The 27,654-nt window shown below is 45.7% G+C and overlaps 2 protein-coding genes across 2 annotated transcripts in view; one reads left to right on the top strand and one right to left on the bottom strand.

The window, feature by feature from the left end:
• NIP7 (nucleolar pre-rRNA processing protein NIP7) overlaps positions 1-5,340 on the top strand; it is a 6,491-nt gene extending 1,151 nt beyond the window's left edge. Inside the window, 6 exon segments of the mRNA XM_073603906.1 lie at positions 1,777-1,819; positions 1,822-1,865; positions 3,075-3,153; positions 3,155-3,214; positions 4,480-4,620; positions 4,932-5,340. Of these exon segments, the coding sequence (XP_073460007.1) occupies positions 1,777-1,819; positions 1,822-1,865; positions 3,075-3,153; positions 3,155-3,214; positions 4,480-4,620; positions 4,932-5,051 (487 nt within the window). The 3' untranslated portion in view covers positions 5,052-5,340.
• A 2,663-nt stretch (positions 5,341-8,003) lies between these two features.
• Positions 8,004-19,168, bottom strand: TMED6 (transmembrane p24 trafficking protein 6). The gene is made up of 4 exons (XM_073605932.1): positions 18,892-19,168; positions 13,687-13,813; positions 9,464-9,615; positions 8,004-8,526 (listed from the first exon to the last, which is right to left on the bottom strand). The coding sequence occupies exons 1-4, from the start codon at positions 19,090-19,092 to the stop codon at positions 8,293-8,295; spliced, it is 714 nt and encodes a 237-aa protein (XP_073462033.1). The 5' UTR covers positions 19,093-19,168; the 3' UTR covers positions 8,004-8,292.
• Between the last annotated feature and the right edge of the window lie 8,486 nt (positions 19,169-27,654).

Raw genomic sequence — 27,654 nt, 5'->3', positions numbered from 1 at the left:
CAAGAATGGCTCTGTAAGAGCTGCAGACACTGGAACTCCACTCTACACACAGATCATGTGACCTCCACTTCCTGTAGTGGAGCTCCTCTACGCTGCAAAGATTCGCAAAAAGTTCAGATAAAAAAAGAAGTGGAGTGGAGGGCCACGTGCTTCCTGTCATCAGTGGAGCTCCACTCTGCAGCCACACCCCTCTTTACAGCGGAAGACGATCCACGGCGTCTCCCACTAATCGGGACGGTCTCAGGCTAGTGACGTCAATCAGTCCGGGTCCAAGCATAGTGTGGAGATCACGTGGAGCAAAGATGAGGCCGCTGACAGATGAGGAGACCAGAACCATGTTCGAGAAATTGTCCCAAATAGTGAGTGTGACCCCCAAATACCGGGAGAGAAGAGGGTGTCACTGTGGGGTCCATAGGAGGACTGTGTGGGGCCCCTGGAGGTGTCACTGTGGGTTCCGTAGAATGACTGTGTGGGGGCCCCTGGGGTGTTCACTGTGGGGTCCGTAGAATGACTGTGTGGGGCCCTGGGGGTGTCACTGTGGGGTCCCATTGGATGACTGTGTGGGGCCCCTGGAGGTGTCACTGTGGGGTCCGTAGAATGACTGTGTGGGGCCCCTGGGGGTGTCACTGTGGGGTCCATAGGAGGACTGTGTGGGGCCCCTGGAGGTGTCACTGTGGGGTCCGTAGAATGACTGTGTGGGGCCCCTGGGGGTGTCACTGTGGGGTCCATAGGAGGACTGTGTGGGGCCCCCTGGAGGTGTCACTGTGGGGTCCGTAGAATGACTGTGTGGGGCCCCTGGGGGTGTCACTGTGGGGTCCATAGAGGACTGTGTGGGGCCCCTGGAGGTGTCACTGTGGGGTCCGTAGAATGACTGTGTGGGGCCCCTGGAGGTGTCACTGTGGGGTCCGTAGAATGACTGTGTGGGGCCCCTGGAGGTGTCACTGTGGGGTCCGTAGAATGACTGTGTGGGGCCCCTGGGGGTGTCACTGTGGGGTCCGTAGAATGACTGTGTGGGGCCCCTGGAGGTGTCACTGTGGGGTCCGTAGAATGACTGTGTGGGGCCCCTGGAGGTGTCACTGTGGGGTCCGTAGAATGACTGTGTGGGGCCCCTGGAGGTGTCACTGTGGGGTCCGTAGAATGACTGTGTGGGGCCCCTGGGGTGTCACTGTGGGGGTCCGTAGAATGACTGTGTGGGGCCCCTGGGGTGTCACTGTGGGGTCCATAGGAGGACTGTGTGGGGCCCCTGGAGGTGTCACTGTGGGGCCCCTGGGGGTGTCACTGTGGGGTCCGTAGAATGATTGTGTGGGCCCCTGGGGGTGTCACTGTGGGGTCCGTAGAATGACTGTGTGGGGCCCCTGGAGGTGTCACTGTGGGGTCCGTAGGATGACTGTGTGGGGCCCCTGGGGGTGTCACTGTGGGGCCCCTGGGGGTGTCACTGTGGGGCCCCTGGAGGTGTCACTGTGGGGTCCGTAGGATGACTGTGTGGGGCCCCTGGGGGTTGTCACTGTGTGGGGCCCCTGGGGGTGTCACTGTGGGGTCCGTAGGATGACTGTGTGGGGCCCCTGGGGGTGTCACTGTGTGGGGCCCCTGGGGGTGTCACTGTGGGGTCCGTAGGATGACTGTGTGGGGCCCCTGGGGGTGTCACTGTAAGGTCCGTAGGATGACTGTGTGGGGCCCCTGGGGGTGTCACTGTAAGGTCCGTAGGATGACTGTGTGGGGCCCCAGACGGTTGGGTGACTTTCAGATTCTAATCATTTCTCTCTCTCTGTTTCTCAGTATCGGGGAGAATATAAAGCTGTTGGTCGATCGTCCTGACGGCCACTTTACTGCTTCCGGTTACACAACGATCGGGTGTATTATGTCAGGTAGGGTTATGGTCTATAGAAGACCGATCGTTATTCCTTCTTCATTATCAGACTTGTATTTGATTATTAGCGCGAACGTCTCACTTCAATGGGGCCCCTCGGGGGCACTTCTCACCTTCCTTCCCATCTGGTTCAGCGGTGACCGGCTGACATTCGATTCATCTATGGGCAGAGGCTGGTCTCTCGATCGACTTCTGTGCAGCCGGACCCCTCCCCCCCTTCCCCCTCTCTTTTATTCTCAAGGGTCTCTGCTAAAAAATATATATATATTTATAAATGTTTGGGGGTTCCAAGTAATTTTCTAGCAGAAAATAATTATTTTTACTTGTAAGTGATAAATGTCAGAAAACGGTTTGGTCTTTAAATCGGTTAACTTCCTTCATTTACAAAAAGAGTGAAAAGATACCTTTGTTTCTACTTATTTGTGTTGTGATATAAAAACTTTGCAGGCTGCCTGTGGTTTTTTTTTTTTTTTTTTTTTTTTGTTTTTTTTTTTTTTGTTTTTTTTTCTAGGCTGTGAGCATCTTGTAGAATCGTGACATGGGAAAAAGATCGCAATTTTGATTCTTAACGATAATCGTGCAGCTCTAGTATGTAGACTACACAACTTTTGCGCAAACCAATCATTATACACTTATTGGGATTTTTTTTTTTTACCAAATCTATGTAGCAGAATACATTATTGGCCTAAACTGATTTTTTTTTTTTTTTTTTTTCAAATTTGTTGCTGTTTTTGTTGTTTATAGTACAACAAATAAAAACTGCAGAGGTGATCAAATACCACCAAAAGAAAGTTCTATTTGTGGGGGAAAAAAAGGACGTCAATTTTGTTTGGGTACAGCGTCGCACGACCGTGCAATTGTCTGACAGCTGCGGGGGGGGGGAGGAGGAGGAGAAGCGACTGTCAGCTGCTTTATTGAAAGTTTATACAAGGGGAGGATCAGTGCTTGTAACATGCCCCCCTCCACCGGTCACCTGTGAGGCTGCCCTCCCTCCCCCCTTCCCGTGGTACACTGAGGACGCCTGGCCCAATACAACAAATATCGAATCAAACATTGGCGCATTTGCACGGGTATTGGTACCGGTGCTAGTGTGTATGTATGTATATGTATATATATATATATATATATACACTCATAGTTTGTAGATCGACTTTCACACATTCAGTCATTATGCAACTTTATTTTATTCTGACGTCTTGATTTGCAGTGAGAAGATATTAAAGTTGGCGACAAACATCGCCCGGGACAAGTTGGTGTCGCTGGGGACGTGTTTCGGGAAGTTCACCACAGACGCAGAAGTTCCGTCTTCATATCACCGCTTTGGATTATCTCGCTCCGTATGCAAAGGTAACGGCTTGTTGGCCACAGAGCTTGCGATCAGTGAGCGCAGCGTTCACACCGCTCCAGTTAGAAACAACTTTACCAGTAATCTCATTTATTATTATTATACAGGATTTCTATAAAACCACCAATTTGTACTGTACTGTCTGCCTTCATCTTGTAAAGCACTGCGCAAACTGTTGGCGCCATATAAATCCTGTTTTTTCTTTAATATATATATATATATATATATATATATATATATATATATATATATATATATCTCTCTCTCTCTTCTCTCTCTCTCTCCTCTCTCTCTCTTCTCTCTCTCTCTCTCTCTCTCTCTCTCTCTCTCTCTCTCTCTCTCTCTCTCTCTCTCTCTCTCTCTCTCTCTCTCTCTCTCTCTCTCTCTCTCTCTCTTCTCTCTCTCTCTCTCTCTCTCTCTCTCTCTCTCTCTCTCTCTCTCTCTCTATATATATATATATATATATATATATATACTATATATATATATATAATATATATATATATATATATCTCTATATATATATATATCTCTATATATATATATATCTCTATATATCTCTATATATCTCTATATAGAGATATATATATATATATATATATAAATATATATATCTATATAGATATATATATCTATATCTATTCCTGAATAATAATACTTACCATATTTTAATATTTTCCAGCATATAAGACGACTTTTTACACACAAAAAAAACTGGCCGAAAGGCGGGGGTCGTCTTATACGCCGGGTCAGCTGCTCTGATGCCTGCTGGATGTGCGGTAATATTGTATGTAGCTTCGGCTACATACATACAGTATATACCGCTGAGCCAATCCCAGTGAGTGATGTATTCAAATGAATACAGAGGGGTTAGAGAGGCGCAGGCTGATGATGTTACAGCCTCTGCCAATCCAAGCAGGCTTTGTATTCATTAATAGAATACATCACTTGTGATTGGCTCCAGCAAGAACGAAGGATATGAAGCTTCAGAAGGGGGGGGGGGGGGGGGGGGATTTGTCTTATACGGTGAGTACAGGCAAAAAAAAAAAAAAAAAAAAATCTTAAAAACCGGTAAAATTAGGGGGGTGTCTTATACGCCGGGAAATACGGTATGTATTCTACAGAATTTATATATTTAAAAAAAAAAATAACAGGAGCTATATATATATATATGAAAATTTTATATAGAGAGAGATATATATGAGAGAGATAGATATCTCCAGTGTGACTCTACTGATCGATGTATTTGCGATCTCTCTCTGTACAGTACAAGGTGTGGGTGAAGCCCGGCGCTGAGCAGTCCTTCTTATATGGAAATCACGTTCTGAAGTCGGGACTGGGAAGGATAACGGAGAACACGTCGCAGTACCAGGGGGTCATCGTATATTCCATGGCTGATGTGCCGCTGGTGAGTCCTTATTGTGTCTTTTCTGTGGATTCAGATGAAAAGTATTTTCTGGAAGGGTCACATGTGATGGAATGTTGGTGGTACGGGGAAGTAGTGCAGGTTTATGAATTGTATATCCCCTCCCCCCTCATTGTGCCAGAGGTAAGATGTAGAGCGACACTTTACACCCCTTTCACACTGAGGCGCTTTTTTGGCACCTTTGCGCTAAAAAAAAAACCCAACAAATCCAGGTAAAAGTCTGTAGTAGACACACGATTGGATGATGTCTGTTTTTGGTGATGATTATTATGTCTTCCTCTTTCATCACACAGGGCTTTGGTGTGGCTGCGAAGTCCACTCAGGAGTGCCGGAAGTTGGACCCGATGGTCATTGTGGTTTTCCACCAGGCAGACGTTGGCGAGTACATCAGACATGAAGACACGCTCACATAAGCTGCTCTTATTGGACCAAAGACTTTCTAGATCAGAGGGCCGGTCAGTGACACTCCTACCGCCAATCACATCACAGGAATCCGATGTGGTAGCACTGCGGACATGCTCAGTATAAGCTCTGCCTGCAGCAGGTCAGAGGTCACCCTTCAATGTTCTTTATGGACCTTTCTCAGCTGTCTGTGGCCTGGAGCTCATTCTTCAATCTTCTGTATGGAGAAGAAGAAATTCTATTTTGTATACAATTTCCAGCAGTTCTGTTGTATTAAAACGGACCGGATGAAACTTTTAATGTGCTCTGTCCCCGGAGGTTTCTTTTATGTTCTACTTTGTGGGTTTCCACAGTTGATCTTTACAATCGGGATCTCCTCGGCTACAACAAAATAAAGTGGTTGTAAAGGCTGAAGGTTTTTTACCTGAATACGTTCTATGCATGAAGGTTAAAAAAAACCTGCGTGCGGCAGATCTCCCGCCCCCCACCTTAACACTTACCCGAGCCCCCTTCATGATCTAGCAATGTGCATGGGGAGCCTTGTGTCTCCCTCCTCATTGGCTGAGACAGCAGCTGGAGCCAGTAAGCCTACGAGGAGAGAGCGGGAACGAGTCGCGGCTGCGTTCGAACGGTCACACAGAGCAGTGGCTCGGGAGCCCCCCATAGCAAGCTGCTTGTTATGGTGGTACTTTGGGGGGGCGGGCAGAGAGGAGGAGCCAGGAGTGCTGGTGGGGGGGCCCAAGATGGCCTGTTTATTTAGAAAAAAAAAAAAAAGTTTTTACAATCACTTTAAGGGCGCTTTCTCACTTTCGTTAAATTTTAACCACTTCAGCCCCGGAAAATTTGGCTGCTGAATGACCAGGCCATTTTTTTGCGATTAGGCACTGCGCCACTTTAACTGACAATTGCGCGGTCGTGCGACGTGGCACCCAAACAAAATTGACTTTTTTTTTGTTTTGTTTTTTACCCCACAAATAGAACTTTCTTTTGGTGGTATTTGATCATCTCTGCGTTTTTTTTTATTTGTTGCGCTATAAAAAAGAGCGACAATTTAAAAAAAAAAAAAAAACACAATATTTTGTACTTTGTTATAATAAATATCCCCTTTTTTTTTTAGGCCGATATGTATTCTTGTACATATTTTTGGTAAAAAAAAAAAAAAAAAAAAAAATCACAATAAGCGTATATTGATTGGTTTGCGCAAAAGTTAGAGCGTCTACAAAATAGGGGATATATTTATAACATATTTATTTCTTTTTTTATCGGGACTGCGCCATTATGGCGGACACATGGGACACTTTTTTGGGACCATTGTCATTTACACAGTGATCAGTGCTATAAAAATGTCACTGGCAGGGAAGGGGTTAACTGTGTTCCCTGGGTGTGTTCTAACTGTGGGGGGGGAGGGGGGCTGACTATAGGAGATGACAGATCGCTGTTCCTAGCTATTAGGAACTCACCATCTGTCTCTCCTCACAGAACTGGGATTTGTGTGTTTATACACATACACACACGTCCCCGTTCTGTCTCTCGTGACCGCCATCGCAACCGTCGGCCACGAGCATCGGCACCCCCGCAGTGCAGCGGGCCCATGTGCGCGCCCGCTATCCCGCTTAAAGGAGCCGACTTATAGCTACGATGGTTCGCGGGATCGTGCCGACCTGCCGCGGTATAATGACGGCGGTTGGTCAGCAAAGCGGTTAAAGCAGCCTAAAAGCGCAATAACGCACCTAAAGTGTTAATGAGTATTTAGGATGTGCTGTACAGGTGTTCTTGTTGCGTCAGGCAACACTTCTCAATCGCGCCTTGTGTGATTATTTCATATTTTAGCCTTGTTAAAAAAAAATCACTTTTGAAGGTTTGCGATCGCACTGTAAACGCTGTAGGGTACAGTTCAATAGAAGTGAATGGAGACAGTTGCAGTGTCAATGGCTGCCAATCTCTGCAGGTATCGTTTTTTTTTTTGCCTCCCAGCAACGCTGACGTTGCAGTGTGAACATCTCCATCCACTCCCTATTGTAACAATTTGGATTGGCACTGATAGACATTCGGGAAGTGTTTTCAAAACTCAACCCAACTGTCGCATTTGTAAAAGAGCCCTAATGTAACGGCTTCTGCTTCCAATGGCTTAGTATCAAAGCAAATGTCACCAGTGATAAAATCGGTTATGGCATTGCGCCTTCGTTGACCAAACCACTCAGATGTCACTCCATTGCTGCTTCCTTACCAGTAACTAATTCATCTCACTCTAGTCCATCCCAAAGGTGTTCTATGGGGTTGAGGTCAGGACTCTGTGCAGGCCAGTCAAGGTTCCTCCACCCCAAACTCGCTCATCCGTGTCTTTATGGACCTTTCTTTGTGCAGTGATGTTGGACAGGAAGGGGTCGTCCCCAAACTGTTCCCACAAAGTTGGGAGCATGAAATTGTCCAAAATGTCTTGGTATGCTGAGGACTTAAGAGTTCCCTTCACTGGAACTAAGGGGCCAAGCCCGACCCCAGAAAAACAACCCCCCCAGACCATAACTAACCCCCCCCCTCCCCCCACACCATAATCCCCCCACAACAAATGATTGGGACCAGTGCACAAAGCAAGGTCCATAAAGACATGGATGAGCGAGTTTGGGGTGGAGGAACTTGACTGGCCTGCACAGAGTCCTGACCTCAACCCCATAGAACACCTTTGGGATGAATTAGAGCGGAGACTGTGAGGGGGAGGGGAGGGAAAAAAAAAAACACACACAAAACCCTTTCTGTGCAACATGCGCCTGAAAATATGGGGCAGCAAGTATATGTATTTTATAGTATCAGACAGGCCGGATACAGAATGAATAGAAATGTCAGCTCTGCAGTCTTAAGGGCTCCTTTAGGGCTTTGTTATGGGAGAAGATCTCTCTAATTTTGGCTCCTCAATAAAATGTAAAAAACAAAAACTTCTCTTAAAAAATAAATGTAAAAAAACAGCCTAGTTTATAAAATATGTTTATTAGTAATAATCTGTTTCAAGGGAAAAGGCACAGCTTGGAGCAGATCAATGATTTTGATCGGGACAAATAGACGGGTCCACTGAACAGAAGTACGGCTTGTGATAATTGGGGATGAGGACGTCACCCAGAGAGATTGTCCACCATGTAGAAGAATCTCATATTGACCCTCCATGACTCGGCTCCGATTTACTTCTGAAGTTTGTCGGGATGAGATCTGTGCATCGGAGTTCCCAGATTGCGTTGTGTATGAGCGCGGCGTTGCGTCCGGTCAGCACCGCGGCTTCTGCGTCTCTGTGGTGGTCTTGACGTTGAACAGACGCTTCAAGAAGTAGAGCTGAAGGACCCCGGAGACCACGATGAGGACGCTGGTCCCGGCCGACCACCAGTTCACATAGTGGTAGTTGGACATCAATCTGTAGTAATCAGAGCCTCTTCTCATGCGGGCAAAAGTATAATAACGCCACATGTGGAGGATGCGCCCCAAAACCACCTGAGAGCTCGCCTGAAAAGAGAAGATTGGAAGTCAGGAGTCCGTACAATGCTCTGCTGATATACCAGTGCTGGGAGGGGGGTCAATAGACGTCCTCACATGACCTTGTGCGCCCCCTACTGCACGATCTATGATCGTCAAGTCCTTCAGCTGATCACAGAATAGGGTAAAGGGCCAATCACCTCACAGCCCTTTACCAGGTGATCAGCTGTCAGCCAATGACAGCTGATCATGCAAATCAGTGTCGCCTATCAGTGCCGCCTACCCCGTGCCTCATCATGAACGCCAACCATCAGTGCTGCTTCATCATGAGTGCCCACCCATCAGTGCCACCTCATCATGAGTGCCCACCCATCAGTGCCACCTCATCATGAGTGCCCACCCATCAGTGCCACCTCATCATGAGTGCCCACCCATCAGTGCCACCTCATCATGAGTGCAGCTTCATCATGAGTGCCCACCCATCAGTGCAGCTTCATCATGAGTGCCCACCCATCAGTTCCGCCTCATCATGAGTGCAGCTTCATCATGACTGCCCACCCATCAGTGCAGCCTCATCATTAGTGTGACCTACCCGTGCCTCCTCATTAGTGCCACCCATCAGTGCAGCCTCATCCGTGAAGGAGAAAAATTACCTGTTTGCAAAGTTTTCTAAAAAAACTATGAAAATTATTTTATTTTTTTTCCAAATTTTCGGTCTTTTGTTTCTTTAGCAAAAAAAAAAAAAAATCCCCAGTGCTCTTTAAATACCCCAAAAAGAAAACTCTAGTGTGTGAAAAAAAAATTATAAAAATGTCATATGTGTACAGTGTTGCATGACCGTGTAATTGTCATTCAAAGTGTGACAGAGCTGAAAACTGGCCTGGGCAGGAAGGGGGGTGAAAGTGCCCGGTAGGCACATAGTTAAAAAAAAAGAACTCGGCTGTAGAGCAGGGGAGGCAGAACTCACCTCAATGGTGGCCAAGGTGTCGTTTAACTTTTGATGGTGGTTTTCAGGGGCGTGCTCAGGTCCCTCTCCATCATGGAACACCCCAAAGTTCAGGTACACCTGAGCCGAGCCAAAGTGGTTCTGCCAGTTATTAACACACAGCTGATAGAATCCTGAGAAGAAGAAGCAGAGAGAGAAAACATTTCACTCATCAGACGTGCAATCCCACCTGGTACTACAATCCCGTTCTTCACTATGATAGACATAACAGAGAACTCATTTTCAGTTAAAGTCTAAGAGAGGATGCAATATAATAATATAATGTCAATCAATCACATCAGTCAATCAATCAATATAATAATATAATGTCAAAACTTAAAGTGGACCTTCAGTCATTTTTTCATGCTCTTGTTGTTGTTGTAACTTTGGATAGTAAAACATTTTCTTTCTGCCAGTAAATCCCTTATACAGCCCACTTCCTGTCTCTTGTCTGGTCATTGGCCTAGGATTATGACATCATGCGCAGCTCTGATGTCATAAGCCTAGGCTCTCTCTCATGAGAGAGAGAGAGAGAGTGTTTGCCAGGAAGGGGGGGGGGGGGGGGGGGTCATAAGAAGGCCAATGAGAGCTACAGAACTGGAGGTGTGCCTCTGTGTATATCCAGGAAGTGAACAGGCAGCAGCTTCAGCTGCCCACAGTTAAAATGGCTGCAGCCAGACTCAGTGGAGGGAGATTTCTGCAGCATATTTGGCAAAGTACAGAATCACAGTATATATACACCGGTATATAAAATAATATGGAAAGTGGTTGGAGGGAAGCTTCAGAATGGCAAAGAGGTTTTTTTTTACAAATTATGAGAGCAGACTGCAGTTCCTCTTTTAAGATACATTAACGACTGGATTTAAGAAATAAACACGCGCGCCCCCCACCCCCCGGCCTGCTCTAGTCTCTTCTGAATAAATGATACCCACCTTCCGAACAGAAGTCAGAGATTGGCTTTCCATAGAATCAGTAACAAATGGCAACACACCACAAACGCGTTGTGGAAATAGAAAATGTATACTTGTACAACACCAACATTTCTGGGGTCAATCAAGGACATACATGACCAATGAAATGAGAAACCCTACATAGGAGTATTATTGTTATTATTATTATTATATGTACTTGTATAGCACCGTCAATTTACACAGCGCTTTACATATACATTGTACATTCTCATCGGTCCTTATCCTCAAGGAGCTTACAATCTAAGGTCCCCAACTCACATTCATATACTAGGGGCCAATTTAGACAGGATCCGATTAACCTACCAGCATGTCTTTGGAGTGTGGGAGGAAACCGGAGTACCCGGAGGAAACCCACACAGGCACAGGGAGAACATGCAAACTCCAGGCAGGTAGCGACCCTTTTTACTGCTAGGCGAGAGTGCTATTCACTACACCACTGTGCCGCCCAATATGTTTTGTCATTCCAATGGTCACGTTCAGCTTTATAAAAGGAGTCCTGTATGGCCCCAAAAAACACGGTTTATGTTGTACAAGTATTTCTGCGTCTACAACACATTTGTAGTGTGCCAATATTTTGCCAATTCAAAGCTGTGATGTAACAATATTTTTAGGATAGTTTGGATATTTTTTTTTTTTTTATACATTGATCTATTGGTTTCCAAAGGACCCAGAGCATTAAAAGCGGTAATAAACCACAAGGAAAAAAAAAAAAAACCCCATAAGACAAAGGCGTAATGTGTGAGGTGCATCGCATACTAGCACATTATGAAATACCTTATGCCGTGTACACACGAGCGGACTTTACGGCAGACTTTGCCCGGCGGACTTTGACGGACTTTACGGCAGACTTTGCCCGGCGGACTTTGACGGATTTTATGACGGACTTTCTGAACGAACGGACTTGCCTACACACAATCCACCAAAGTCCGTCGAATTCGTACGTGATGACGTACGACCGGACTAAAACAAGGAAGTTCATAGCCAGTAGCCAATAGCTGCCCTAGTGTGGCTTTTTGTCCGTTGAACTAGCATACAGACGAGTGGACTTTTCGACCGGACTCGAGTTTGACGGATTAATTTAAAACATGTTTCAAATCTAAGTCCGTCCAACTTTTGAGAAAACAAAGTCCGCTGGAGCCCACACACGATCGAATTGTCCGACGAAATCCCGTCTCCTGGGCAAAGTCTGCCGTAAAGTCCGCTCGTGTGTACGCGGCATTAGAACGAAGCCCTGCAGCGGCGCCTGGTCGCCGCTGAGGGAGCCCACATGTTCCCTCTGCATTTCTTCCGGGATCACTGGCTCCGGCACTGTGAGCCGCAATGACGTCACTCGGGCACACGGGCGCGGGAACCCTCCGTTCCGGCACCTGCAGGGGACATGCCCTGCTTACGTCAGTGGCTGCATACAGGGGGGTCAATATCTCCTAAACCATGCAGGATTAGGAGATATTCTTTTTATCTACAGGTAAGCCTGATTATAGGCAAAACAAGTCCAAGCGGGGTATATAAATCGCTTTAAAGAAGAACTAAAAGCAAAACATTTTTTTTTAGTATTATATAGAGTGGAGATGGATTAGAACCCCTCTCAGTTTTTATTACTGTCTGTGCCCCCCTTAGGAAGAACCCCCTTCTCTATTTCACCTGTTTACCATTACCATTGAAAGAGAAAGTTAAAGAAAACCATACATTTTGGGTTGCCCCCAGAAAAGTAATAGAGGAGAAATCTTCCAAGGGATTCCCTTAACTTGCAGGGATTTCTTCTCACTTCCTGTTTGGCTATAGGAACAGGAAGTGAAGGGAAATCTCCACAATGGGACACAGATGGCGAAAAAAACGAATCTGACGGGTAATAACCCTCTCTTACTCTATCCAAAATGAATAAAAAGTTTTGCCCATAGTTTTACTTTAGGATGTTCACATCAACATATCAACATGGCACATGCACCTTGCAGCCCCATAGGGGCCAGATATCCGCTTCCCCCTTCAACTTGCAGGTTGGCTGGATTCAGTCACATCTTATGGGGCTATACAGGGTGCCGGGGCAAATAGCACACCCGCTCTGCATCTGTATCTTTTGTGCTTTATACAATATGAAAGAGCTTTGTGTTTCTGCAAACCTGGAAGGATGTACATGTTGGGGAACTCCTACATGAGACCCTTCTAACCCCCCCCATCGTGAATCCTATTCTATATCCCAAGTAATGGGATAGTTCACGCTGTTGAATGGCTGTTGGGCTTTGGCGCTACATGTGGTTGTTCTGCTCCGGGCAGTGGTAGCTGGTGGGGTTTTTTTTTTTGGGGGGGGGGGGTGGACAAAATCCACCCGCTGCAGCTCCAACCCCCCCCCCCCCCCCCCCCATTGTAAGGTCATGGACAGCACTGAAGGCCCCCCCCCCCCCCTCGGTCAGTCAGGTGCAGCACTTACCCCCCATCTCTCAGGCAGCAGCTTTTCTCCGGGTCGGTTTTAGTTCCCCAGCCTCTCTTCCCTCCTCCTCCTGGCGGGCAATCAGATTGGATCTCCTTTCGCCCAATCGGGGTCTCATGACCTGCTTCCTGACTGGCTCGGAGGAGGATCAGTGTGAAAATAGCAATAGAGAACTGCGCCCCGAGACCACCCTTTTTTTGAAGCCTATTAGTGCCTCTGGCTCTAATCACGTGCTTCGAAAAAACACCCCCGCCAACGGAATCCATGGATTGGGGGGGGGGGGTCGTAATGGACGGGCCGTCACTGGCTCGGGGGCTGCCTTCTGACACGTCCAGGGCTCTAGGTCCATCTTCCCCGGGAGGAGAATCAATTCTCTTTTTGTTCCCTGCTGTCCTGATGAAGCTCCTATTTCTAAAACGTGTTGAGATACAACCTCACATCTGTCAATAACCTACTGGTACCTCAGAAGACATCGTGAGGAACCAGAAATGGATTTATTAAATTTATGTTATGCTAGAAAAAGCTATTGATGTATATGGGATGCTGTGGGGCGATATGCAGGGTATTGTACATCTGCTTGTAGGAACATACATTGCTTTTACCTATTGAACCTTGAGGTGCATTTTAACATTGATGCAATAAATTTGTTCTCATGATTTGTTTAAAGCTCTTTTCCCTCAGTGGTCGGCACCCAGAAAGTCTCATTCTTTGTTTCTTTAGTCATATATCATGCTTTGAGTGTCACCAAGCACCAGATAGGTGCCTCCAGATTCATTTCTTTTCTATGGAAAAATAATAACAACTCTTACCCGTCTCCTTGGTCATGAAGTTGATTTGTCCGCGTCCGTCATTGGAGGTCTCGAGCAGAAATCCCTGCGGGTTGTGGACTGAAGCCGACACCTTCTTCTCCTGCATGACTCCAGATGTCCATTGAACCTGCAGAACACGGAGTCCAGCTGGCATCATACACAAGTATTATTTTATTAGGCTACAATTTATTATTACCATCTTGTATCAATGTAGCACCTTCCTGTTCTACAGCTTTGCATATTAGTATATACAGCGGGTGAAATAAGTATTGAGCGGGTCACAATTTTTCTCAGTAAATCTATTGGTAAAGGAGATATTGACATAAAATGTTCCCCACGTGACTAAACAACAAGAATAATCCCCTAGTGGTGGACTTTTAAGGCACATAAAAGAATATAAAATTATTTCTAATACAAATATAATTTATTGAGTTGAAACAGTAAAAACACAACAATAGTGTAACATCTATTATTTGGAATGCAAATTAAGCATTTTTGAATCAATGTGTATACAATATTAAAAAGTACTCTTGCCACCGACGCGTTTCGGAGTATGTGTACCTCCTTCCTCAAGGGTGGGTGTGAGCTTATAATGTATTGCTGACTTGGCATTCCACGTGTGTATATGTCGGTAACAACTCATGCAATCCATACAAAGACACCAAAAATAAATAAGTTCAGAAATGAAGTTCTGTGTAATAAAACGGAAGGACACCTTTAAAAGGCAACTGAGGACCTCCAGTATTACAAAAAAAAAAAAACCTCTATTTTAAGTGTTGCTGATAATAAAGAAACCCTTACTAGTTAGATTACATTAGACCAGGCCTGTATTTGTTGTGGGGGACGGTTGCAGGAGGAGGTCACCTTGCTGCAGGTGATAAGGAAATTTGGGTTGGCAGCAGATGTTGTGTTCTCAGCAATATCATCGTCATCACAAACTTCTACAGAAAAGGTTTCTCCCTCCTTCACAGGTCCAGACCTCTCGCCCGATACGTGTCGTGTCATAGAAAATTTAAATTTACAGACCGATGAAAGCGATATTCGCCGGGGCTCTTGTAACACAGCGATCAAAACACGACGACTGTAGAGTCCAGACAACCAGAAGAAGAAAAATCGGGTTGCTCTCTAGATCAGGGGTCTCCACAGTGCGGATCTTTGCCTGCTTTTGTTTTTATTAGGATGTTTTTCACATAAAATCATTCCATAACATTTCATTTCAAGACCTTATATATAAACATGCTTAACATACACATATATATATATATATACATACATACATACATACATACATATATATATATATATATATATATATATATATATATATAAAAAACACATAATAACCACCATCAACATAACACATGGATCAATCTCATAATACTTTCCAGAAATGTTAAGGGTATTCCGTCGTCTCCCCCCCCTTCACCCACCCCTAAAAAAAAAAAAGACATCCCTTAACCCTCCCATCTTTATAGTGTAGTGTATAGCATTACCCCTTTTCTGTACCCCCTTACCCTTCTTTCTTCCCTTCCCCACACCTTCCCTCCTCCCTTTAGTGACCCCCTCCTTGCTTACTTTTAATCGGGCCCTTGGGGCACGAATTACATTTACTGACACCAACAAAGGGGCACAATTCCTACCAATGACACCAACAATGGGGCACAATTCCTACCAACGACACCAACAATGGGGCACAATTACTCCCAACGACACCAACAATGGGACCCAATTCCTCCCAATGACACCAACGATGGGGCACAATTCCTCCCAATGACACCAATGATGGAGCACAAATCCTACCAATGACACCAACGATGGAGCACAGTTCCCCCCCAGTGACACCAACAATGGGGCCCAATGACACCTATGATCGGGCACAATTACTCCCAATGACACCAATAATGGGGAAAAGTTACTCCCAATGACACCAACAATGGGGAACAGTTACTCCCAATGACACCAACAATGGGGAACAATTACTCCCAATGACACCAACGAGGTCCAATAACACCAATGCCGGGGTACAGTTCCTCCCACTGACAAAAATGGGGCACAATTCCTCCCAGTGACACCAATGATGGGGCACAATTCCTCCCAGTGACACCAATGATGGAGCACAATTCCTCCCAGTGACACCAATGATGGAGCACAATTCCTCCCAGTGACACCAATGATGGAGCACAATTCCTCCCAGTGACACCAATGATGGGGCACAATTCCTCCCAGTGACACCAATGATGGGGCACAATTCCTCCCAGTGACACCAATGATGGGGCACAATTCCTCCCAATGACACTGACAATAGTAAACAGTTCCTCCCACTGACACCAACGAGGCCCAATGACACCAATGATGGGGTACAGTTCCTCCCACTGACAACAATGGGGCACAATTCCTCCCAGTGACACCAATGATGGAGCACAATTCCCCCCAATGACACCAACAACAGTGCCCAATGATATCAAGGATGGGGCACAATTCCTCTCTCTGACACCAAAGATGGGTCATTTTCTACTCCCGATGGCCACAGTCCGGCCCCACTAACGTCTGAAGGACCTTTGTTTAGAAAGTTTGGAGACCACTGCTCTAGATTACTATACTTTACACAGAACCCTGCCGCCTTAAGCTGCCTTGTTACACAAACCTGAGAGCGTTCCCACCAATGGGGTGATGTGTCGCCACTTGAAGCCCCAAAAAGCATCTCGTTTCTCATCGCTCCCTCACTGCAGGGTGGCTGCCTGCCTGCCAAGGCAGTTTTCCTACTGCTACCTATACACTTCCAATGTTTGGAGCTTTCCATCCATCAATCTACCACCAGTGGAGCTTCATTCACAGATTCAAGTGAGCAATCATTAGAAACCCATGTGGAAATCAATCGATGCTTTTCAGCTAGGTTGGTTTTGATGGATTTCCACTAACAAGTCTGATTTCTCAACACTGAAAACCACATGATGGGTGGGGGCAGATTTATAGGCGGTCCCCGGGTTATGAACAAGATCGGTTCTGTAGGTTTGTTCTCAAGTTGAATTTGTATGCAAGTTGGGACGATTTTAATTTTTAAAGTGCAACTCCAGCCAAAAAAATGATTTTCAAGTTTTGGATAGCATAAGGAAGAGTTAACTGGCCATGCAGTGATGTGGGATTGCTGACAGGTCCTCCAGACAGTAGGTGGCAGCATGCCGTGAGCAGCAAGACGGCCGCCCGAAGGTTTCTGTGACCAGGGTGACGTCACGCTGACTCCGTTCTTAAGTGTGAGTTGTAGTGGACAATTTCACACTCCCAATTATCTAGAGCAGGGGGCTCCAAAAACTTTCTAAACAAGGGGCCAGTTTACGGTTCTTCAGACTTTAGGGGGGCCGGACTGTGGTCAGAGGGAGTAGAAAATGTCCCAGTGTCAGTGGGAGTAAACAATGCCACATCTTTAATGGGCGAAATAACACCCCATCATTGGTGTCAGTGGAAGGAATAGTGCCCCATCATTGGTGTCAGTGGGAGGAATAATGCCCCATTGTTGGTGTCAGTGGAAGGAATAGTGCCCCATCATTGGTGTCAGTGGGAGGAATTATGCCCCTATTGGTGGCGTTAGTGGGAGGAATAGTGTCCCAAGGGCTGGATAAAGGCAAGCAAAGGGTCGCATCTGGCCCCCGGGCCACAATTTGGAGAACACCGATCTAGAGAAAATGGGATCAATGCCAAAGTATTCACCGGGGGGGGGGGCCACCACATCCTACCGTAGCTACTGGAATATTAGGGGGAAAAAAATACATAATTTTGACATTTATCGGTAAACAATATACCAATGTATAAACATTATATGAATTTTATTAAAGTAAAAATCTTAACTCTCACAATTTGTTTTGATGACCCCTTTGGGGAGCTTCTATAGAAACCTTACTCAACCTTTTTTACTCCCAAAGGAAACCTTGCCATCATTTTTAGGTCTTCTGGAACCTCTGTTAACATTAGCCCATTGGTGGTCTTTCGGGAAAAGTTCCTTCCATTGGTAATGGTAAGTGGAAAGAATGCTTACAGTCATGGCACTGGCTCTGCCAAGTGGTGTGTTGGACCTGAAACTATGTAGGCACCATCACACGGGAGGTCAGTTAGCCACAGCTCAAGAAGCCCCTCGCCACCTCTAGAGGAACCCTGGTCAACAATGGCTTTGTGAACCGTCAATGACGGCCTCTTTAACCTTTTTACCCCAAAAAGAACCCTTGCAATAAACGTTTGGTCTCACGGAACCCCAGCTAAAATTAGTCCATTGGTGGTCTATGGGAAAAAGTTCCTTCCATTGGTGGTGGTCAGTGGGAAGAATGTTCCCCTTAGCTCTGGTTCTGCAGAGAGGTGTTTGATCTGGAACTATGTAGGCACCATCACATGGGAGGTCAGTTAGCCACAGCTCAAGAAGCCCCTCGCCACCTCCGGAGGAACCCTGGTTAACAATGGCTTTGTGAGACTTTTATGGCGGCCTCTTTAACCTTTTTACCCCAAAAAGAACCCTTGCAATAAACAATTGGTCTCATGGAACCCCAGCTAAAATTAGTCCATTGGTGGTCTAGGGGGAAAAGTTCCTTCCATTGGTGGTGGTCAGTTGGGAAGAATGTTCCCCTTAGCTCTGGTTCTGCAGAGAGGTGTTTGATCTGGAACTATGCAGGCACCATCACATGGGAGGTCAGTTAGCCACAGCTCAAGAAGGCCCCTTGCCACCTCCGGAGGAACCCCGGTTGAGAATGGCTGCACCATAGGCTATCTAGTAAGACCAAATTTATTTGACCGATGTGGGTCTACTGTCTGATGCCAATAGGAGCTCCATGTACATGATGGAACTTAGAATTCATACCTACTTGACCAGTGATGGTGCAAGTATCTTGCCATAAGTGTAACGCTAGTGGCTAAAAGGCAGCGACTCAATTTAGACAAAGACCCCGGTAGCCTGGATAAGAGGACAAGAACCAGTGGGAAAGCACATCTGGTCATAGGTTATATGGTCTCACCTTATGTGGAGATAAGTGCCTGAGGCCGAATGATATACAAGAGATTAAATCCTAACAAAATAAGTGATGTATACAAAAGCAGATGTTACATTGTTTTTCCTACTGGAATAGTAATTGATAATCAATTATATGTATCTTACCTATACAAGATGTAAGTCAGCCTGGTCATAGAATAACTGATGAGTCTAAAATACTGGAGACATTCACTTACCTCATATCCAAAGTAGAAATAGCTGCTTTGATGGGCAAAATGGTAGAAGCATTCTGAGCCCGCCGGTCCCACCAAGATGGCAAAGTCGTAGCGGTCAGCTCCGCGGAATAAGGGCTGGGAGTTGGCGCTGCTCAGAGGCTCGGTCTTCTGCGGCAAACCTTGGAGAAAAAGGGACAAGAGGAGAAAGACTGCGAGGAGCATGATGTGTGCCGGCTGAGAAAAGAGAGACGACTGACTGCTGGATCCCAGAGCCGACCTCGGCAATCATTAACCAGAGAGGGGGGACAGCACCACCCAGCCAAGACTCAGCAATGACAACTGCTTAGAGCCGGGTACAAGAAGTATAACTGAAGTGTAAGGAAATGTATTTACTAAAACCTGAGTAATAAATGTGTTAAAAAAGAGTTCAGATCTCATATTTAATATTTTAACCACTTCGTACCCAGCCCATTTCTGACACTTCTCTCCTACATGTAAAAATCAACTTTTTTTTTGCTAGAAAATTATTTAGAACCCCCAAACATATTTTCTTTTATTTATTTTTTTTTTTTCTTTTGAAAACAGAGACCCTGTAAAATAAAATGGTGGGTTTTGCAATTTTTATGTCACACAGTATTTGCGCAGCCGTTTTTCAATTGCAATTTTTTTTGGAAAAAAAAAAAAAACTTTCATGAATAAAAAGAAAAAAAAAAGAAAAAAAACATTATCTTTAGCCCAATTTTTTTGTATAATGTTAACCACTTAACCACCGGGCACTTAACCCCCCCCTCCTGTCCAGACCAATTTTCAGCTTTCAGCCCTGTCGCACTTTGAATAACAATTGCGCGGTCATGCAACACTGTACCCAAGTTTAATTTTTATATTTTTTTCCCCACAAATAGAGCTTTCTTTTAGTGGTATTTGATCACCTCTGCGGTTTTTACTTCTCAGCTATAAACAAAAGAAGTGTGACAAGTTTGAAAAAAACAATATTTTTTACTTTTTGCTATAATAAATATCCACATTTTTTTTTTTTTTAAACAATTTTTTTCCTCAGTTTAGGCCGATACGTATTCTTCTACATATTTTTGGTAAAAAATATCGCAATAAGCATATATTGATTGGTTTGCGCAAAAGTTATAGCGTCTACAAAATAGGGGATAGATTTATAGCATTTTTAGTATTATTCTTTTTTTTTTTTTTTTTTTTTTTTTACGAATGGCGGCGATCCACGATTTTTTCGCGACTACGATATTGCGGCGGACACATCAGACAGTTTTGACAGATTTTTGGGACCATTCACATTTATGCAGCGATCCGTGCTATTAAAAATGCATTGATTACTGTATAAAGGTGACTGGCAATGAAGGGGTTAACCACTAGGGGGCGATTGAGGGGTTAATTATGTTCCTTGGGAGTGATTCTAACTGTAGGGGGAGGGGACTCACAAGGGGAGGAGTCCGATCGGTGTTGCTCTGTACAAGGCACGCACCTTTGGACTCCTCTCCTGACAGGACGTGGATCTGTGCGTTTACATAAACAGATCCACGGTCCTGCTCTGTTACCCGGCAATCACGGGTGCCCGGCGGACATCGCGGCCGCCAGGTACGCTCATCGGGTCCCCAGTGTGCGGCGTGCGTGCGCGCGCCCCCCTGGGGGGGCCGGGAAGGCGATCACTTCATATGACGTCAGCCCAGAACTACAGCTGCACCGTCCCGCCGTCATATGACAGTGGGCGGGCAGCAAGTAGTTAAAGACGTTACGCCGAGCAAATAGATACCTAACATGTCACGCTTTAAAATTGTGTCTGCTGGTAGAATGGCGGCAAACTACAGTGCTTAAAATTCTCCATAGACGATGTTCTAAACGCCTTTACAGGTTACCAGTTTAGAGCTGCACAGAAGGTCTGGTGCTAGAATTATTGCTCTCACTCTGACATTCGCGACAATACCTCATGCGTGGTGCGATCGCCATTTACATATTCGGTCGCATTTGCACGTTAAGCACGGTGGGACAGGGGCACTTTAAAAAAAAAAAATAAAAAAAATAAAAAAAGTTATTTATTTGATACAAATTTTTTTGTACTAACTTTATTGCCATCACAAGGGATGAACAACATCCCTTGTGACAGCCTGGGCCATGAAAGGTCCTCTTAATGGAGAGATTTGGGGTCTATTAGACCCCTAATCTCTCCTCTGGCCCCCCCATGCAGTCGATCAGACAGAGATCGGTCCGATCGGCTGCTTTCCTGGCCGCTGGTGGCAAGGTAAACAAGGGGGCAGAACCAGAAGTGACGGACTACTGGTTGCTCCCGGCTTCCAGGGTTAGAGAGAGAGAGAACATCATCAGTTCCTCTCTCTCTTTGTACAGGGCAGCCATCGCCGCAGCATCGCTCCCACCCTCCGCCATGAGACAGGAGAGCCCGGGAGGGGGAACCCCCTTCGGCCACCCGCAGAAGTGATCGAGTGGCTAATTAGCCACTCAGATCACTTGTGCCTGAAACGGAATCGCCGGCTGAAATAAATGATGCCAGGGCGATGCCTGTAGGTGCGCCCGCCATCCCGGTATAAGCACTGAAACCCCGAGGACGTACCGGTACGTGGGAAATGGTTAAACAGCTTTCATTAAAAGTAATAACTGGTGATCCTACCATGAAGGGTCCGTGTTCAGGTACTTCCTGTGGGTGATCACGCCCTCTCCGTCTCCCAATTGTTTTCCTGGGTTGTCACCCCTCATTACACAGACTGCCCCAAAATAGCAGTAAAAACCTTACAGCAGTTCTAATCACTTTAATGTGGAACTTCACTCTCCCAATCAGCATTGTCTATTTTTAATCCTTATGCAGCTAGAATTAGTAAATAGATAGGAAGGGAGATTACATCCCCTTCCCGCCGAGCGTATGCAGATGTGTGTACTCGGCTTTCGGGGGTTATACCAGGATGATGCCCGCAGCTGCAGGCATCATCCCGGTACCGTTGTTTAGAGCGGGCGATCGGCTATCCGTATATAACAACGGATGCGGCTAAAAGCCGCTCGGCTGTTATACTGGAGGAGCAGGAGGGGACGCCCTCCCGCCGCTCTTACCGGGCCTCCCGTGCGATCGGGAGGCCCGGTGTCCAATTGGCTGCCTCCGGCGGCTGGGGGCGGGCTGGAACGAAGTCATCAATGGCTTCGTTCCAGCCTTCTAATTGTAAACGCAGAAGCGACGTCATGACGTCACTTGCCGTTTAATCGGCTGCCAATGGCGCCAAATTTTAAAAAATACAGTGTTCAGAATCGCTGTTTTTGGCAATCTGAATACTTTGAAGTGCAGAGGAGGGATGGGGGGTCTTTTAGACCCCCGATTCCTCCATAAAGAGTACCTGTCACCACCTATTACTGTCACAAGGGATGTTTACATTCCTTGTGACAGCAATAAAAGTAAAAAAAAAAAAAACTTTTTTTTTCTTAAACACAATTTATAAGTATAAAAATAAATAAAAAAAATTTTTTTAAAGCGCCCCCGTCCCCGCGAGCTCGCGCAGCGAAGAAAACGCATACGGAAGTCGCGCCCGCATATGTAAACGGTGTTCAAATCACACATGTGAGGTATCGCCGCGATCATCAGAGTGAGTGCAATAATTCTAGCCCTAGACCTCCTCTGTAACTCTAACCTGGTTACCGTAAAAAAAATTTAAAACGTCGCCTATGGAAATTCATAGCTACCATAGTTTGTCGCCATTCCACGAGTGCGTGCAATTATAAAGCGTGACATGTTTGGTATCTATTTACTCGGCATAACATCAGCTTTCACATTATACAAAAAAATTGGGGTAACTTTACTGTTTGGATTTTTTAAAATTCATGAAAGTGTCCCTTTTCCAAAAATTTGCGTTTAAAACACCGCTGCACAAATACCGTGTGATATAAAATATTGCAACAATCTCCATTTTATTCTCTAGATTCTCTGCTAAAAAATATATATATAATGTTAGGGGGCTCTAAGTAATTTTCTAGCAAAAAATATGGATTTTAACTTGTAAACACCAAATTTCAAAAATAGGCTTAGTCATGAAAGGGATATTTACGAGTTTTAAACTTTTTTTGTTTTTGCAATTCTTCAGTTACTTCCTGGATTTCTGGCCTAGACCAAAATGATGTCATTCATCACAGGAGTCTTCAGGAGAGGAGGAGGAGTTTTCTCAGCTAAGCACAGGCACCTGCCTGCATGCCCGAGCTAAGGGCAGATGGGTTCCAGGAAGTAAATGCTACATGAATCACCGGCTCTTACTCCTGATGGCCACAGCTAGAAATGCTATGGGGGCACCGATCATTGTATTGGTCCCCAAAAAGTGTCACTTGGTGTCAGATTTGTCCTCCACAATGACGCAGTCCTACTAAAAATCGCCGATCGCCACCAAAAATATAAAAAGTCCATAAATCTATCCCATAGTCTGTAAACGCTATAACTTTTGCGCAAACCATTCAATATACGCTTATTGGGATTTTTTTTTTTTTTTTACCAAAAATATGTAGCAGAATATATATTGGCCTAAATTTATGAAGAAATTCGATTTTTTACACTTTTTTTATTGGATATGTTTTATAGCAGAAAGCAAAATATTCTTTTTTTTTTTTTTTTTCAAAATTGTCGCTTTTTTTGTTTATAGCGCAAAAAATAAAACCCACAGAGGTGATCAAATACCACCAAAAGAAAGCTCTATTTGTGGGAAAAAAAGGACATTGATTTTGTTTGGGTACAGCGTTGCACGACCGCGCAATTGTCAATTAAAGTAACGCACTACCGTATCGCAAAAAAATGCTCTGGTCAGGAAGGGACTGAAACCTACCGAAGCTGAAGTGGTTAAAGTTGTGCCGAAATCGCGCTGGGGTCCAAATTTAAAGTCGCCGGCAGTGTGAACCCGGGGCTATAGGTGTAGGCCATTTACGTACCTCCTAAAACCCTTTTCTGTTGTTTTAAGTTCAACATGCCGGTTGAATGAAGATGGATCACAGGGCCATTAAGTAGTACATATGTATGAATTACTTTTAGAGAATAAGGACATAATTTAGTGTGTAATTTAGCGGGGGGGTTTAAATACTCCGGGTGTAGCACTATCTAATGTATCAAGACCCAAGACCTGTAGATAAAATGGTTTCAGAAGGGGTTCCCTGAGACCTGAAAACCATTACAAGGATTCCTCTGGAGTGAAAAGGTTGAGAAAGGCTACATACAGGATAGGATAAAATGTAGGAAAGGCAGTATAAAATCATATCATTTTATAGGACTTTAGTCCAGGGGTGCCCAACCTTTGGAAAAGTGAGGGCCACTTTAGGGACTTGGTAATCGGTCATGGGCCACAATGAGCAGAGGGGTGGACGACGACAGGTCCGCTCTGCATACACAGACCGCTCTACTCTACAGGCCCTCCGATTAGCCCAGATGGAAAAGGACGGATCCCCTTCTGTTTTTTTTTTTTTTTTAATGGCTCAGATTGGAGGTAGGCGGGTGTAAAAGTCTTTTTACATTTGCCGCTCCCTAGAGGAGAATGGAGGGGTCCACCTAATAAACTGACAGGTGGACCTGATCAATCCGATCGTGTGAAATGGGCCCAAGTCTAATGGGGCGTACACACAGTTGGACTTTTCGTCTACAAAAGTCCGACAGCCTGTCCGACAGACTTCCGGCGGACTTTCTAACGAACAGACTTGCCTACACACGACCACACAAAAGTCCAACGGATTCGTACGTGATGACGTACACTGGACTAAAATAAGGAAGTTCATAGCCAGTAGCCAATAGCTGCCCTAGCGTGGGTTTTTGTCCGTCGGACTAGCACACAGACGAGCGGATTTCGGGGTCCGTCGTAGTTACGACGTAAAGATTTGAAGCATGTTTCAAATCTAAAGTCCGTCGGATTTGAGGCTGAAAAAGTCCGCTGAAAGTCCGGGGAAGCCCACACACGATCGGATTACCAGCCAGCTTTAGTCCGTTGGCGTCCGTTGGACTTTTGTAGACGAAAAGTCCGACCGTGTGTACGCCCCATAAGGCTTTCCTGTGGGTGAGCTGCACTTTGCCATAGAATTCTATTATATGCTGCAGGTGTGGTGCACTCTCTGAAAATGCATCAAAGCTCCTGCATTCTTTACCTTTAGACATTGCAACATAGTGATGTGGCCAATACAGCAGAAAATCCTCTAAATTATATTGAACTCCTGTATTCGGGAGTTTTGGTGTGCTTTCAGAAAGCACACCAAACTCGCAGGTAATAACAGGACTCTATGGCTCAGTGCAGGTAATAAACAGAAGTCTACGGTGCAGGTAACCTACAGGTATTGACAGAAGTCAATATCTCAGTGCAGGTAATCCTCAGGTAATGACAGGAGTCTATGGGTCAGTACAGGTAATAACAGGAGTCTATGGGTCAGTACAGGTAATAACAGGAGTCTATGGGTCAGTACAGGTAATAACAGAAGTCTATGGCTCAGTACAGGTAATAACAGAAGTCTATGGCTCAGTACAGGTAATAACAGAAGTCTATGGCTCAGTACAGGTAATAACAGAAGTCTATGGCTCAGTACAGGTAATGACAGGAGTCTGTAGGTCAGTACAGGTAATGACAGGAGTCTGTAGGTCAGTACAGGTAATGACAGGAGTCTGTAGGTCAGTACAGGTAATGACAGGAGTCTGTAGGTCAGTACAGGTAATGACAGGAGTCTGTAGGTCAGTACAGGTAATGACAGGAGTCTGTAGGTCAGTACAGGTAATGACAGGAGTCTGTAGGTCAGTACAGGTAATGACAGGAGTCTGTAGGTCAGTACAGGTAATGACAGGAGTCTGTAGGTCAGTACAGGTAATGACAGGAGTCTGTAGGTCAGTACAGGTAATGACAGGAGTCTGTAGGTCAGTACAGGTAATGACAGGAGTCTGTAGGTCAGTACAGGTAATGACAGGAGTCTGTAGGTCAGTACAGGTAATGACAGGAGTCTATGGCTCGGTGCAGGTAATGACAGGAGTCTATGGCTCGGTGCAGGTAATGACAGGAGTCTATGGCTCGGTGCAGGTAATGACAGGAGTCTATGGCTCAGTGCAGGTAATGACAGGAGTCTATGGCTCAGTGCAGGTAATGACAGGAGTCTATGGCTCAGTGCAGGTAATGACAGGAGTCTATGGCTCAGTGCAGGTAATGACAGGAGTCTATGGCTCAGTGCAGGTAATGACAGGAGTCTATGGCTCAGTGCAGGTAATGACAGGAGTCTATGGCTCAGTGCAGGTAATGACAGGAGTCTATGGCTCAGTGCAGGTAATGACAGGAGTCTATGGCTCAGTGCAGGTAATGACAGGAGTCTATGGCTCAGTGCAGGTAATGACAGGAGTCTATGGCTCAGTGCAGGTAATGACAGGAGTCTATGGCTCAGTGCAGGTAATGACAGGAGTCTATGGCTCAGTGCAGGTAATGACAGGAGTCTATGGCTCAGTGCAGGTAATGACAGGAGTCTATGGCTCAGTGCAGGTAATGACAGGAGTCTATGGCTCAGTGCAGGTAATGACAGGAGTCTATGGCTCAGTGCAGGTAATGACAGCAGTCTATGGCTCAGTGCAGGTAATGACAGGAGTCTATGGCTCAGTGCAGGTAATGACAGAAGTCTATGGCTCAGTACAGGTAATGACAGGAGTCTGTGGCTCAGTACAGGTAATGACAGGAGTCTATGGCTCAGTGCAGGTAATGACAGGAGTCTATGGGTCAGTACAGGTAATAACAGAAGTCTATGGGTCAGTACAGGTAATGACAGGAGTCTGTAGGTCAGTACAGGTAATGACAGGAGTCTGTAGGTCAGTACAGGTAATGACAGGAGTCTGTAGGTCAGTACAGGTAATGACAGGAGTCTGTAGGTCAGTACAGGTAATGACAGGAGTCTGTAGGTCAGTACAGGTAATGACAGGAGTCTGTAGGTCAGTACAGGTAATGACAGGAGTCTATGGCTCGGTGCAGGTAATGACAGGAGTCTATGGCTCGGTGCAGGTAATGACAGGAGTCTATGGCTCAGTGCAGGTAATGACAGGAGTCTATGGCTCAGTGCAGGTAATGACAGGAGTCTATGGCTCAGTGCAGGTAATGACAGGAGTCTATGGCTCAGTGCAGGTAATGACAGGAGTCTATGGCTCAGTGCAGGTAATGACAGGAGTCTATGGCTCAGTGCAGGTAATGACAGGAGTCTATGGCTCAGTGCAGGTAATGACAGGAGTCTATGGCTCAGTGCAGGTAATGACAGGAGTCTATGGCTCAGTACAGGTAATGACAGGAGTCTATGGCTCAGTGCAGGTAATGACAGGAGTCTATGGCTCAGTGCAGGTAATGACAGGAGTCTATGGCTCAGTGCAGGTAATGACAGGAGTCTATGGCTCAGTGCAGGTAATGACAGGAGTCTATGGCTCAGTGCAGGTAATGACAGGAGTCTATGGCTCAGTGCAGGTAATGACAGAAGTCTATGGCTCAGTACAGGTAATGACAGGAGTCTGTGGCTCAGTACAGGTAATGACAGGAGTCTATGGCTCAGTGCAGGTAATGACAGGAGTCTATGGCTCAGTACAGGTAATGACAGGAGTCTGTGGCTCAGTACAGGTAATGACAGAAGTCTATGGCTCAGTGCAGGTAACCTGCAGGAGTACTGCGCTCTACCTGCGGATCAGTTTAAAAGCACCTCAGTAACCGGTGCAGAAGAGATAAGGCAAGGAGGTATCACACCGCCTGAGACAGGAGCTGGCACTATACGGAAACCATCGGCTTATACGGCTCTGCTCCC

This window comes from Aquarana catesbeiana, linkage group LG11 (assembly GCF_042186555.1).
Source record: "Aquarana catesbeiana isolate 2022-GZ linkage group LG11, ASM4218655v1, whole genome shotgun sequence".
Lineage (NCBI taxonomy): Eukaryota > Metazoa > Chordata > Amphibia > Anura > Ranidae > Aquarana > Aquarana catesbeiana.
Note: the sequence above shows the minus strand (reverse complement) of the source record. Positions and strands in the feature narration are given on the sequence as shown.